General features: G+C 45.2%; 1 protein-coding gene across 1 annotated transcript in view; it reads left to right on the top strand.

Moving 5' to 3' along the window:
- Window positions 1–4,188: 4,188 nt before the first annotated feature.
- The window catches only part of KCNQ5 (potassium voltage-gated channel subfamily Q member 5), a 617,705-nt gene continuing 607,129 nt past the window's right edge, over window positions 4,189–14,764 (top strand). Inside the window, exon 1 of the mRNA XM_062187575.1 lies at window positions 4,189–4,598. Coding sequence (XP_062043559.1) covers window positions 4,189–4,598 — 410 coding nt within the window. The remainder of the gene's footprint in view (window positions 4,599–14,764) is intronic.

The raw sequence follows: 14,764 nt of genomic DNA on the forward strand, positions 1-14,764 counted from the left end.
CGTTCTACCTCTAGGCCTCCATGGCAAACTGCTGAGCCTTGTGCGAGTCATTGAACAGCAGCCAAACATAGATTCCCAGTTCTCCACCAGTAAATTTCCTTTTTGCTCTAAGGTTTAAGCCTTCTTTTTTATCATTAAATAAAATATTAGAATGATTGTTCCAATCAGCCCAGGGATTTCACATGGGATCAAAGTCCATCTATCTCACTAAAGATTTGCATTTTCTCACTCACTATTTAATCAGAACCATGAATGTGACATGATGGAAGGATTTACTGTGGTAAGAGGATTGGTACAATCAGGGGAAATGGGTAGGCATGGAGAAGAAGGAAAAGGGGAGAGCAACGGAGCCACTGGCATTTTGTGAAACCAGTTTAGATCTACTTATTCTGCCTTTCTGAAAACAGCATATGCCTTATGCATCTCTTGCTCATGTATAGAATTTTTGAAGTAACTTTCAGAAGAAAAATGCAATGAGATAGAAAGTACACTGAAATAAAATATTTCTGGTAGCTATATTGAGTTGAAACCACCTCCATGTAGACTCCAGAGAATAAGTTTCCAAAGTCATAAATTGCAGACAGGCATAATGCAATGCATATAAACTGAATGGTGGAAATCAAAACAAACTCAAAGGATAGGGAGGGCCAACTAACTCATGTGCTCTACTCTAGCAATAAACATTGGCCTTTGGAAAAGGTGCTTCCTATTTAACTTTACCTCTACTTCTTCACAGTAATCCAGTGTAATTATTATGCAAAGAATCTAGAATGGTATATTTTATTTTCTGTTCAATATGACTACCCTCTTTTCTTTGAGTTTTAGTATTTCAGCCAAGGAATTAATATCTGGCAGTTTTTCAACATCTGTATTCAAAAGAACAATAACAAAGCTTAATCACACACTGCTCATTTTTCCTAAAGTTGATTCCTGTCTTTGGAAGAAAGTTAGCAGGTGGCAAACAGAGTAAAGCACAAGTGGAATCTAGGAGGAGAGACTCAGGCAGCCTCACTTGGCCTTTTCATGCAGGAAATGGAGAGGACAACAGTAAGGGTTTCCAGCTAAATCAGTCTTTCCTGATGGCAACAGGCAAAACATTGATACAAAACCATGTGCTGTTTTCTCCATCCCCTCTTGGAGATGCTGATGGCCTGGTATAAGGGATAGTGTGGGAAGCAAAGTTGCTGGGATGCTGATAACTTTCTCACTACACAAGAAAACAAGCCACCTTCTTGGGTTATTTATCTAGGCAAAGCTTACTAAGAAGAAAGGATCTGAGGTCCCTCCCAGGGGTGGGTATTTGGCCTGGCAGCTAAGCTACAGGTTGGAAGACTGCATGCCAGACTATTGGAGTCAGTCCCTAACTTCCTCTTAATGTACCCTGGGAGGCAGCAGGTGATGGTTCAGGTTGCTGGGACCCTGCCATTCATGTGGGAGTCCTGCACTGAGTTCAGTGGGAGGGTTCTCTCTTTTTCTCTGCCTCTCCCACTCCCTCCCTTTCAAGGAAATTCATTAAAAATTTTGAAAAGAGGGGCAGGTGCTGTGGCACAGCAAGTTAAGCTGCCATTTGAAGTGCCAGCATCCTATATGGGTTCTGATTCAAGTCCTGACTGCTCAGCTTCCAATCCAGTTCCCTGATAATGGCCTAGGAAAGCAGAGGAAGATGACCCAAGTTCTAAGGCCCTTGAACTCACATGGGAGTTTTTGGCCATTGGTTTTGGCCATCCAGGGAGAGAACCAGTGGATGGAAGATTGATCTCTCTCTCCCTGTCTCTCTTCTCTCTCCCTCTGTAACTCTTTCAAATAAATAAATATATCTTAAACATTTTTTGAAAGAAAATCATAATTTTTTTGAAAAAGGTCCCTCTCAGCTCTAAACCTACCACTCATTGGATCTGATGTCTTAAAAAGTGTAATGATATTTGCTTAACTGACATAGCTGTTTCACTATATTATTGCTGCACCCCCAGGAAAGCATTACTTGAAAATTAAGCAGCTGGCTCTCTTCCCAGGGAAACGTGTCCTTGCGCCCTGCCTTCCTGAAACTTCCTGCTGCACTGGGACCCAAAGGCGCGGTGAGGCTGAAGCGACCTGACCCACCCCAGCTGTAGTAGAAGTCTGCTACAAAAACAGTTCGGGTAAGAGGAAGTGGTTTTCGTTTTACTGCCTGCGAAACAGCCAAGATTTTCGTTTAAAGCGCGCACACAAGTCATTTTAAGTCTCCAGATCTTTCACTCTGAAAGTCCCTGCACAGAAATTCCGTGGGGAGTCTAAATATAGCAGCAGCAAACTTCCCCCCCGCCTTCAGTGGGGGTCCCCGCCGCAGCTCTGGGATTGGAGCGCTTGCTCCGGGGTGCTCTCTGCAGCTGCCTCGAATAGAAGGGCACGGAGCAATCTCTCTCGCACCTCCACAGTGCGTGGGTGTGAAGTGTATTAGGGGAAAGCGAGAGTGACTCTGGGTGTTGGCGCTTGGCTCACAGTCACGTGGCATCGCCGCCAGCTGCACCGAGCTCAGAGCTGGTGCTTGCTGCCCAGAGGCTTGGGGGAAAGCAAGGTCTTGCTGGCGACCAGGAGCACGGGAGAGGGCTTCGCGCAAACAATAGCGACAACAATGAAAAGTAAAAGTACAGTATTTCAATTCAGCTGTTGCGGGACCCAGAAAGCAGCTGCGGCGGGTGTGGGTGTGGGTAGAAGAGGGAGTTGGTAGAGTGTTTATCTCAGAGGGGTGGAGACAGCCGAAATAAGACTTTTGCCTTAGTATTGCTTTAGGGTTAGGGCAGGAGAAAGGCACGCGGAATAATCCACCTTGCAAGCTTAGTTCAGTCTAAGTGGAGATTGTTTTCTCTCTCATTTGGGAGCAAAGCCCCTCTGCTGGAGGAAGTTCCCCCAAGCGGTGTGTGATGGTTAACCGCTAAGGCGTTATCCCACACACGGAAGGCCAGTGGCCCCGTGGCTTCCCTCCCGACCAAAGGCGCAGGCTCTGGGGCGCCTGGCTGCTCGAGGCGGCGGGAACCCCAGCCGGAGGTTCCTCGCAGCACGTCTCTCACCCAGTAAGTTAGAGCAGCGCACAGGGGCGGGGTGGGAACCGGAGAAGCCTTGTCCTGGGGCTCCTCACCCTCCAGGATTCCTCTCCCAGGCACTGGGGCCGCCGCCGCCACCGCCACCGCGACTTAGCAGTTTTATGACTTTCTCGGACTTAAATGGAAATTTCTTTACGGAGGGAACTGGGTTTGGTCTCCCGGGCTCGGCTGTCAGGCGGAGCCCCGGGGGCAGCTCGCTCACCGCAGAGGAGCCACTTCGGAGTTTGACGCCCTCCCCACACCCCACCCCCGAGCCGCGAAGCTTGTCCAGTTAGCCGCGGGCTTGCGGTCTGAGGCTGGCATGGAAAGTCACAGCCCGCAGGCTGCACTGAGCCGCGGGAAGATGCCCAGTGCCTGCCTCGCGGGCTCAGCAGACGCGTCCCTCGGCCCTGCCCACTGAGCTGCCGAGGACTGGCTGGCTGCGCCCAGAGCGTCGCCCCTCGCGCCCCTTCCGGCCGAGCCGCTACCTGGAGAGCAGGGCAGGGCTGAGCCGTGCCCGCTCGCACCCTTTGCGGGAGGATGGCAGGACCTGGCGCGGCGTAGCGGCTGGAGAGCGCAGCGACCTGCGTCTCCCGTCTCTCCTCGGGGCACCTGGCCGACTTAACCTTCCGGACAGCTCCAAAGCCCCCGGGAGAAGCAACCCACACTCGCACCGCGGAGAGGGGAGCAGACACAGGCTGGGCGTGGAGAGTGGAAAGAGCGGAGAAACGGAGAGCCTGGGGCTGGGCGTGCGCGCGTGGGAGCGCGCCGCCTCGGAGCGCCCCGCACTCCCCCGGCTCCAGCCCTGGGGGCACTTGGGCAAGGAGGCCGTGGTAGCCGCGGGAACACGAGGGCGCGAGAGAAACCCTCTCCCGGCGACGCCCCCAACAGGTCCGGACTCCGAACTCCGAAGCTAAAAGCTGCTAGCCATTGCGCCTCGCCGGCCTCCTCCGCGCGCCCCTGCGCCCCCGCCCCGAAGCCCGGGGGCTGTGCGGGCTGCCGGCTTCCCGCCCCCCTCCCCGGCGGAAGGTCGCTGGCCGGCGGGCGCCCCGTCGGCGGCCGCCGCACATGAGGCCGCTGCCCCCGACGCAGGCGCTGGCGCCCCCCTCGCGGTGCCCGTGGTGATGCCATGCCCCGCCACCACGCGGGAGGAGAGGAGGGCGGCGCCGCCGGGCTCTGGGTGAAGAGCGGCGCGGCGGCGGCGGCGGCGGCGGGCGGGGGGCGCCTGGGCAGCGGCATGAAGGATGTGGAGTCGGGCCGCGGCAGGGTGCTGCTGAACTCGGCGGCCGCCAGGGGCGACGGCCTGCTGCTGCTGGGCACCCGCGCGGCCGCGCTCGGCGGCGGCGGCGGCAGCGGCGGCGGCCTGAGGGAGAGCCGCCGGGGCAAGCAGGGGGCCCGGATGAGCCTGCTGGGGAAGCCGCTCTCTTACACGAGTAGCCAGAGCTGCCGGCGCAACGTCAAGTACCGGCGGGTGCAGAACTATTTGTACAACGTGCTGGAGAGACCCCGCGGCTGGGCGTTCGTCTACCACGCGTTCGTGTGAGTACCCGCGCCCCCCGCGCGCCCCTCGCCGCCACGCCCGCTCCTGAAGCCCCTTGAGCTTGGTGCCCTGGAACGTGCTTGGCATCCGCGCCTTGGCCCGTCGCGCGCGCGCGCACACACACACTCACGCGCGCACACGTGGGGGTTTTTATTTCATTGCACGTGTTAGTGGGCTCTCTCCTGGAGCCATGCACCTCCCCAGCCCCACCTGTCCCACAGCCGCAGCTGGTACCCGTCTCCCTGAGGACACCCAATGAACTGCCTGGTAGTAGCTTCAGGCACCTGGGGCGGGAGAGCCCCGCGGATAATGGGGAGCAATTAGGTCCTGAGATACGTAAACTTCAACCGAGCGGGGCGCCCGGGAGCTGGGAAATGCAAAGGGAGGACTTGCGCCCTTGGGAGGCTTGAGAGTAGACTGGGGAGGTGCTGGCAGGTTGGGACAGGGTGGGGAGAGGAGACGCCGAGGGCTGGGTCCTCGGTGCTGGGGGCGGAGCAGGGGAAGCTGCTACTTGGTGGAGACAGCGGCTGGGTTTTAAGTGCGTCCGGAAGCATGCCTCGCCACCACCCCAGCCACCACTAACGGAAAATCTGTCAGTGCGTGGAGCCCTTCCTGCCACAGAGAAAGTGGCCAAGGTCTCCAAGAGCCGAGCGGGCTGGGCGAAGCCGTGCTCCCTCGCTGCGGCCGCGGGCCGTGGGGCGCAGGAGCTCGGGCCGAGGTGCACCCGCTGAAGCGCAAATGGGCTGTCTCGGACAGGGATCAGGCAGTGGGTTAAGTCGGCGTTTGTGGCGTGGAGTCAAAGTGTGCGTGTGTGTGTTAAGTCGGCCCTCGCCATCTAGCAGAGAATGCTTAATGAGAAAATGATTGGAAGCAAATGTTTATTTTCCCCTCAGGCATTTAAAACCTTTCAGTGGCTTTAAAGTTTACTACTGTTTTTCCCACAATGTCCATTCATTTAATCTCCCGTTAGAGTGAGGTTGATCCGGACATTTTAAGGCTGTTTTTCGCCTGCTACGCCCCCAACTCTTTTCATTTTTTTTCTTTCCCTTTCTCCTTTTTTCTTTTTCTCTTTTTAGTCCCCTCCCCCCAAACCCGCACCCTGTCTGGCTTCTTAATGTTAAAGTGAAATGTAAAGACGTCAGTCTTAGGAGACCCATGGAGAAAGTTGAGGCAGTCACCGATGCGTTCCTTGTTTCGTAGTAAAATATGTTTTGAACACACGAACTAGATTTCTTTTTGAAATGAGGCGGGTCATCCACACATATCTCTCAGCCGGGATAAAGGGTTGGCGTCAACATGGGAGTCATTTCTTTTTTTAAGACAACATAAAAGAAGGGGCTGGTTTTGTAAATAGGTGAACCTGGAATTTGACCACGTAGGAGTCAGGAAATTGGTGAAGTCTACAATCTGTGGGGTTCTGGTGTCTGGAAAATTTTACAGTCCCAGATTGTGTGGTGTGAGGTAGAATATTCCAGTCAACTCTCTACTTTACAGTGTACACAAAGACAATATCCTGTTGTGTCATTATTGCATCAAAAGATACAACTTTCTGTTATTCACTGATTGCAAGAGCCTCATCATTAAATGTGATTACCGTCATGAGTGATAGACACAGAGAAACACCACTGATGTTTCCCATGTTCGTCTCGTTGGGTTGATCTGTAATTAATCCTATTACTTAATGAGCCTAGTGGATTATTTTGACCTGTCAGGATATCCTAAAACATTTAGCAAAGTGAATGCTCAATCTGGCAGGAAATATATACTGCACGGATAGTGATTGTTTCTACCAGAGTATGCCCAGAATAGTCATGACTTTGAATTTTCAATATGATGCCATTTATAGGCTTTCATTTTGTTGGGTAAATTATGGGTTTTGTATTCAGGAAAGGTTAGAGATAACTTTGATTGGTGGACATACTTTGTATCTCCTGTGTTGTTCTTGAACAGCAATGAGAACCTCCTGCAATGCAACATTTTCTTTTGAGTATTTTTGGTGCTTAACAGATTTTTGTGGCCTTACAGGATTTTTAAATATTAATAAATGTTTTTTCAAATGGCTCAAGTTTGGATGCACTTCTGTTTACCTGGCTTTATTGATCTAGCAGTGTCTTTGGTGGTAGATAGGAGATAGCTTACGGACTTGTCAATACGTTGTAAGTAATGTGAAGTTGTGCATTACACACTTCAGGAGTCTGAAATCATAGTATCTGAGCAACAGATGTGGGTAGCAGACCCATAGCAGCACAGAGAGGGAAGAGCTGATAGCGTCTTCAGGGAGCATTGTGTGCCATTGCAGCAGACCATGGGGAAAGAGGCCATTTTTTGGCAATTGCTGCTTGTGATTTTAAATGAGTTTTAGTGTAGGTGGACTTCACACATTAAATTAGTGAAGTAAAGTTGCTTTGAGCTATAAGCCTAACCAGACCATTAATAATACAGCAAATTATAAGAAAACAATTTCTAGAGAGTTGTAACTAACTAATTCCCTGCCAGCGTGGGAATCCCCAAATCTTACATTAATAACAGTTTTTGTAGCACATTAAGGTTCTTGCCAAAAACAAGTGCACTGTGATTAATGAGCCAGTTCATCAATGAATTCACTTGGTCAACCAGTATTTTCACCGCCAAGAAATAAGAAAAGTATGCTTAAAGCTCTGTTTCAGGTAAAACAAAAATTTCTGTTAAATATGAAACAATTATTATAATGATATTTTAATGCCATAAAATGTGGTTCCAAGAGTTTGTATCCCGGCCTACCTGTAGGGTGGCTGGCCAGAGCAGGAGATGACCTACTTCAAATACTTTCTTCCAATCTCTGTAAATTAGTGGAGATTAGGAGCACTGTGCCTTGGTTGCCCTTCAGGGTTTACCAGCCAGCTAGCCAGTTTCCTGTCTTCACCCGCTCTGCAGTTTACAAGACAAGCTATTCAAATATGATGTATTTCTGTAAATGTTGTTTGTTCCTTTTTAATTCCTTCTCTTTATAGGAAAATTTTAGAAGTATAACCATGGTAGTAATGGAACCCACGAAGGGGCTCCAAGTATAAATTTGCATTGATCCAGTAAGTGTGGTTCTGAGAAATTGTTCAGGAAACAGTTACAAATGCTTGTAACTTGTCACTGTGTCCAGTGTATCTTTGCTTGGTTTAACGTCCTACCTGTGAATTCATCATTTTTTAAGCTAGAAGGAACAGTCCAGTCATCTAAGCTAGCCGCCTTGGAGTCATTCTCTTTCTCATGCTTGTTCCAGTAGGCCTTCTAGATGACTGTTACGTTCTGTTTGTTCACTTTATGTTTCAGAAGTGTTCCCTTCTCTTTCCTACTTCTGCAGTCTCATTCTGTTTCTTACTAGCTGTCCATTTGATGTTAGTAATATTCTCCTTCTTGATCATTGGGCTTCTGTTCCCAGCCTTCTTCGTGGTGTTATTCATAAGATGAAAACCTTATGATAACAGTCCCTTACCTAAATCTGTCTGAAAGTCATTCATTCAGCAATTTATTAGTCTGTGATATTTCAGTGTCTACTGTGTGCTAATTACCAAATTAATAAACAAAAGTCTCCACTCTCGAAGAAGGAAAAGACTCCATGATGGAAACTCAACAGGCATGTGGACATGTGTGAAGCAATGTTATAGGTGTTCTTACAGGGGCGGGTTACAAAACCACATGGGAAAAGAGGAGGAAGTTGAGGAGACAAGGCAGAAACTAGCACAGGCCAAAGAGGAAGTGAGGCATGAGCTGGGTTTGTACAGATGAGCTAATTGATTTTTAGGTAGGCAGTGCGATGAGAAATGAATAATATTGGGAGAGAAAACACATTGAGCAAAGATAGGAAATTATGAGCTATCACAGTAGTTCCAGGTACTATTAAGTATTTAAAGGATGGGTACAGCCACAGGGAGGTGGGAGGAGAAAAAGACAAGTCTCAAATTGCCGGCCATGGAATCTAGTCTTATGCTGAGGGCAGTAGTGGTCACTGAGTGTTGAAAAACAGGGGAAAAATGTAATCAGATATGAATGTTGCCTGTTCTTCAGTTCAGTAAATAAATTGAAGATTCCATCGGAGTCAGTATTACCTGTAAGTAGGTGACAGCAGTTTTTCAAAATTCCATCCTTTCTTATATTTTTTTATCCTTGAATTCATTACACAAATGTATACTGTGTACCATGGGCTGTTCTAGAAGGGTAAGAGGTGATTACTGAAGAAACTAAGGCAATAGCTGTGGAAATGAGGAGAGGTTTAATCAGAGAAATATGAAGGAGATAGAATGAGCAGATTGCTTTCACCATTCTGATGTATGGTACTGGAAAGATGACTGTGACTCAGGTAATTTATAGAATGGAAGTGACATTCAGTAATATCATGGAGAAAGGGTAATGGACACATGTTTACGGCAATCTGACGAGTTTAGATTTAGATGTGTTGAGCTTTGGATGTTTTTAATCACTCAGGTAAGGACTGTAAGTGATGGGAATCAGCAGTAAACCAGAAGCAGTCGGGTCTTGAATTAGCAACTTGAACTATTTCTGGCACAGCAGAACCCTCAATAAAATGTTTTTTATGAATGAATGCATTTGAAATCTAAAGGTTAATTTGAATGCATAGATTAGATATTTAGATTTGGAAGCCTCTAACAGTCTTTTGGTAGTTAAATCAATGAATAGAAAACAAGGAAATAGGTCAGAGAATGCAGAGGAAGGACATGGTGAACAGTGTGGGGAGCACCAACACCAAGTAGTGAATGGAAGAGTAAGAGCCCGGGGAAAACCCAGGGAAAACCATGGGAGAGCAAGCCAACCACCAAGTTAAAAGCCAGGAGCCCTTATTTTCATGAAAGCAAAGGAAGATGGGTACAGAAAGGAGGTTATGGTTAGCTTTCCAGAGCTGCAGACAGGAGTAGAAAATTGGGTGAGATTTCATTACAGTGTTCATTTTAAACGGCCACTGATGGCATTGGCTACAGCAGTGTCAGTGGAGTACTGAGAGTCATAAATGTGATTTAAGAGGTGGGGAAATGGGCACAGTAGGGTACGTTGAGCTCCAGATTCCTCGGAATGGCTCACAGGCTCCTCACAGCAGGGCTTCTGTCCATCATTATGGCCTGCAGCCACGCCCTGCTAATAGGCACTCTGAACCTCATCCTTACTGAACTCTGTCCTGTGTCACTGCTGGGCCTTTGCTGATGGTTTTCTCTTGAACTCTTCCCACTCCTTGCACTCTTGCTCTCCAATTCTCACTGTTTCTTCAAAGTGCAATTCAAGAACCACTTCCCCTTGGGCACATTTCCAGACAGTTCTTTCCCCCAGTGCCAGGATGAGTAAGTTGCCCCTTGTCTCAGGTTCCACGACATTCTGGGAATGTCATTAAAATAATGCTTCCCCCACTGAGTTGTCACTGTGGGCTGCTTTCTCTCTCCCTCCCCTGGCCTTCCCTCCCTGTCCCCGGCCCCGCCCTCATAGAAGGGTAAGCTTCCTACAGAGAAATCTCCTGGGCATTTCTGATTTACAGATGTCTAGCAAAGTGTGCAGTGAGTATGTAAATAATTTTCCTTGGAAACTTTACACAAAGGAATTTTAAAGAGGTGAAACTGAAGGAATTACCAAATCTTTTCAGGAAGTAAGATGTTGATGATTCATTTAAAGGAAAAGATATTGGGAATAGTGATAGGAGACTGATCCCTGCTTTGCCGCTAATTAACTTTGTGACTTGGGGTGAGTCATTTTGCCCTTATGGGTCTCCAAATCTTCATCTGAGCAATGGGCGCAATAGTGTTTCTAGACCAACCAAAATGATGAAGAATACTGTAAGGAGTCTAAAAATACTACCGTAAGAGGGAAGGAACATTTGGAACAAAAGGGAATCTGATATTTCTGTTGTTTTTTTGTCTTCCTTACCTCTGAGTTGCAGAGTTGCCCCCTAGCTAGTCACTTTCAGTTCACTCTAATTCTCCGAGATAATGTGTCTCAGAGTAGCCAAAGTGACCTTTCTGGAAACCTAAGAGAACAAGTCACTATTCCTCTGCTTGGAGAAGAAACGTTGTTATTGCTTGTCTTCCCTGCCCCTCCGCCACATCACTGGTGCCCAGTACAATGTCTGCCACATGGAAGATGCTCAGTGAATACATGTTGATTCACTTACTGACACCATAAATCTCCAAAATACACCACTGGTTTCTCTGTGGAATTTTACTTTATTGGCTGCTGTCTGTGTCAGTGTCCTTTAGGTACAATGAATTACTTTATTATTTACTTGGATATTCTATTCTGAACTGAGTCTATCACTGTAGAAACTTTTGTTTGCATTTTTGTTTTTGCTGCTGTCCTTGTTTTCATTTTTGTTTTGCTGCTCAGAAATTACTGATTTCCCTTAATTGTAAAGAGACCTTAAACAAGTTACACTGCCTTATACTGTGCTAATGTAACATAAAAATTTTCCATACCCTTCAAAACAGTCTATTTCAAAAGTACTCATATAAACAGTGCTGTAGTGTTTGAGGACTGTGTTATAATTAGGAAATGCTGAAAGTGTTAAAATGTTAATACTGGAAATATTATAGCCCTCAAGAAGTAAACCATGTGAAAAAAGCATATCAAACCAGAATGAAGTCCTGATACAAGAAACACTATAAACAATGAAGATAGCCAGCAGCCTCTTGATAATTGCTTGCAAAGAGGCAGTGCCAGTTTTAATTTTTAATTGCAAATGGCTATTTTGGCAGATGAAAATGCCAACAGAGCATGTTTTATCCTAACCCAGTGGTGTGAAACTACTTGAGGCCCAATTGTTGCACAGCCATGGTTCATAGTTATGTTTAATGATTTGTAGATGTTTCCATTTTAATTTCCCTTTTTTTCAAACATTTATGAGTGTGTTACTTGAAGTTTTATTTGGTTGCAACCTGAGAGACAAATTGACCACACACTCCAGTTTTTTTTTTTTTTAAATTAGTGACATTCTTCAGTGCATCTCAGAGTTTTCCACGATCCTAGAGTTACAGGCGATCTTTTTCATCCTTTGCAATCAGTTTATTTGAAGGGTAAACTTCCTAAATATTATTGAAATCATCAATTTCTCAACTTAGTTCAAACTTTCTCACTGTGTATAATATGTAATCATATGTATAATATTTGTGCATATGTAAGAGATCTTCCAAAATTGAATGGAAAATATATATTATGAAAAAACTATGCATGGATTTCAAAAAATGTTTGCACCAAAATAAGTTGATCTTTTAATTCTGTTTTTTTCCATGAACTTGTTGAGGTACCCCAGTGTATTCCGTATACACACAACATGCACATCGTATCCTTTATCAGAGAATTTGTGCTAGTGCAGATACTTACATTTCCCTTCATTTGGCTCCTCTAAAAGCAAAATCAGAAACTTGAATACAATAAAATTTACAAATTAAAAGAACCTTAATTCTCTCTTGAAAATATTGAGAGTGTAATATTTGAAATCTATTTAAATGTATGGGTACATGATGAACACATACTTTTTTTTTTACAAACTCAGTCTTAGTGGTCCTCATTCTTGTTTATATCATCTGTGAAGTAATTCTACAGTCTGTTTCTTCTTCAGTCAGTGGAAGGATAATATTTTATAATTGCAATATTATAATTCATCTTTTTATAACAGTTAATTCAGTTAATGTTTTTAGCAGCCACTGTGTTTACCAGGTGATATTCTAGATCCAGGTTATTAAAAAAAGGGGATGATATGGACCTGACCTTGAGACACTTCCAGTGGGGACTATGATGCCAATGAAAAACTTTACCTTTATTGATTCGATGACTATAAATAAGTTGTTTCCAATACTAGTTTCATGATCTGTAAGATAGGGACATGATATTATATGATATTGCATTTTTTTGAAGTCCTTGTATATGTACAACAGCTTTTGGATTAATTAGAACACATAGGAATAATAGACAATAGCTAAAACCATAAGAAAATCAATTAAAAGAACAGTATATCAAAGATGGAAATGTTTAGAATGCCAGCAATTAAAGTGTGATTAGGGCAAATGAGGAGTGAAATGGAGTAGACAGACAGACAGAAGCACTGTCTAAAAACACAGTCAGTTGTTGTGGAAATCAAGGGTGTCAAGAGAGTTTTAAGAAAGGGTTAAGGGGCCTGCACTGTGCTCAGTATGTTAATCCTCTGCCTGGGCTGCCGGATGCTGGTTCTAGTCCCTGCTGCTCCTCTTCTGATCCAGCTCTCTGCTATGACCTGGGAAAGCAGTAGAAGATGGCCCAAGTGCTTGGGCCCCTGCACCCATGTAGGGGACCAGAGGAAGCGCCTGGCTTCGGATAGGCCCAGCTCCTGCCCTTGCGGTCATTTGGGGAGTGAACCAGCAGATGGAAGACCTTTCTCTCTGTCTCTCCCTCTCACTGTCTGTAACTCTACCTCTCAAATAAATAAATATCATCTTTAAAAAAAAAAAGAGAAATGGTTAAATACAAAATGTATAAAGAGACAAACACCAAGCTACTGTTGGATATGGCAATGTAGAATTCTTCAGTGATTTTGTGAGCTCATTAATGTTAACCTTCGGTAAAATTTTAAGGGCAGAAGCCAGGTTGCTGTTAATTAAGAAGTGAATCAGTAGTGAAGAGAAGAAATAGGACATTTAAACCATATATTTAGGTAGTACGACAAGAATAAAAGAGTGGAGATTGGATGCTAAGTAAAAATAAATACAATGATGAAGAGAAGATCAAGAGAGATTACAGTTAGAGGAAAGACGATTTAATTAATTAAGTGCTGGACACTATTCTAAATGCTTTATACGTATTAACTTTTAATCTCCAGAATATTTCTGCCATGTACTATTAGTATATAATACTTTAATGGAACACAATATCAAGATAGGGAGTTTAATAACCTGTCCTAACAGGACTTGAACCAAAGTAGGGCCCACAATCTTATCCACACATATCTTGACTGTGGATGATACCTGTGGGCTCAGGGTCCCACACATCAGATAGGATAGAATGATTACAAAAAACTACTCTTGGATCTAGTATTGGGCTTAGCAATTAATATATGAATGATAAATATTTGTTGTATAAATGAATGATATTTTAAGTATCTTATAACCTATTTAAGGGGATTGTTTATAACTTAGGAGTCTTAGGAATGTTTGTTCCTCTGCCTTTAAATCCAGGTCAGCTTCACGTCTAATTTTTCTATAAAGTTTTTCCTGATACATTTGATGTTTTCTTTACTTTTATTTACTTTCCATAGCTTCTTAAGTTTGGATCATGCACTTCAGTCCTTAATTACGTTTTGCCTTGTCTTCTAATTGGATTTTTATCTAATTCCTACAAGATAGTTTGTGAATGTCTAGAGAAACCAAAGTACAGTCTTTTGTACTTTCTGATGGCATGTAGCCTGGAATTTCATCCTTGATTTTAATCAAAATTCACCTAGCTATTGCCAGTGGGCCTGTGTGAATATTCATTGAAAAAAAAAAAAACACAAGAAATTTCCTTAGGTTCTGCTAATTTAAATTGTATAGCAACTCGTATTGGTGACTGAATAATAATTTCTTAGTATCATTTCCTATGAGTATTAAATTTCCAATTTATAGTGTCATTTGCAAAACATTCATTTAAAAATAACAGAGTTGTTTCATTTAGGTCTCATAATTGTCTCATAGTCTCATAGAACACGTTTGCTTCAAACTGATTTTGTAGTGTTTTCATTATCTCTTTAAAATAATAAACACTTAGGCCGGCGCGGCGGCTCACTAGGCTAATCCTCCGCCTTGTGGCGCCTGCACACCGGGTTCTAGTCCTGGTCGGGGCGCCGGATTCTATCCTGGTTGCCCCTCTTCCAGGCCAGCTCTCTGCTGTGGCCAGGGAGTGCAGTGGAGGATGGCCCAAGTGCTTAGGCCCGGCACCCCATGGGAGACCAGGATAAGCACCTGGCTCCTGCCATCGGATCGGTCGCAGCGCGCCAGCTGCGGCGGCCATTGGAGGGTGAACCAATGGCAAAGGAAGACCTTTCTCTCTGTCTCTCTCTCTCTCACTATCCACTCTGCCTGTCAAAAATAATAATAATAATAATAAACACTTATTTTCTTCACGCTTGTATAAATATATTCCATTCATTTTCCATGCTTCTCTCTCTCCTTTCTCCCATATACATTTGTCC

This window comes from Lepus europaeus, chromosome 3 (assembly GCF_033115175.1).
Source record: "Lepus europaeus isolate LE1 chromosome 3, mLepTim1.pri, whole genome shotgun sequence".
Taxonomy (NCBI): domain Eukaryota; kingdom Metazoa; phylum Chordata; class Mammalia; order Lagomorpha; family Leporidae; genus Lepus; species Lepus europaeus.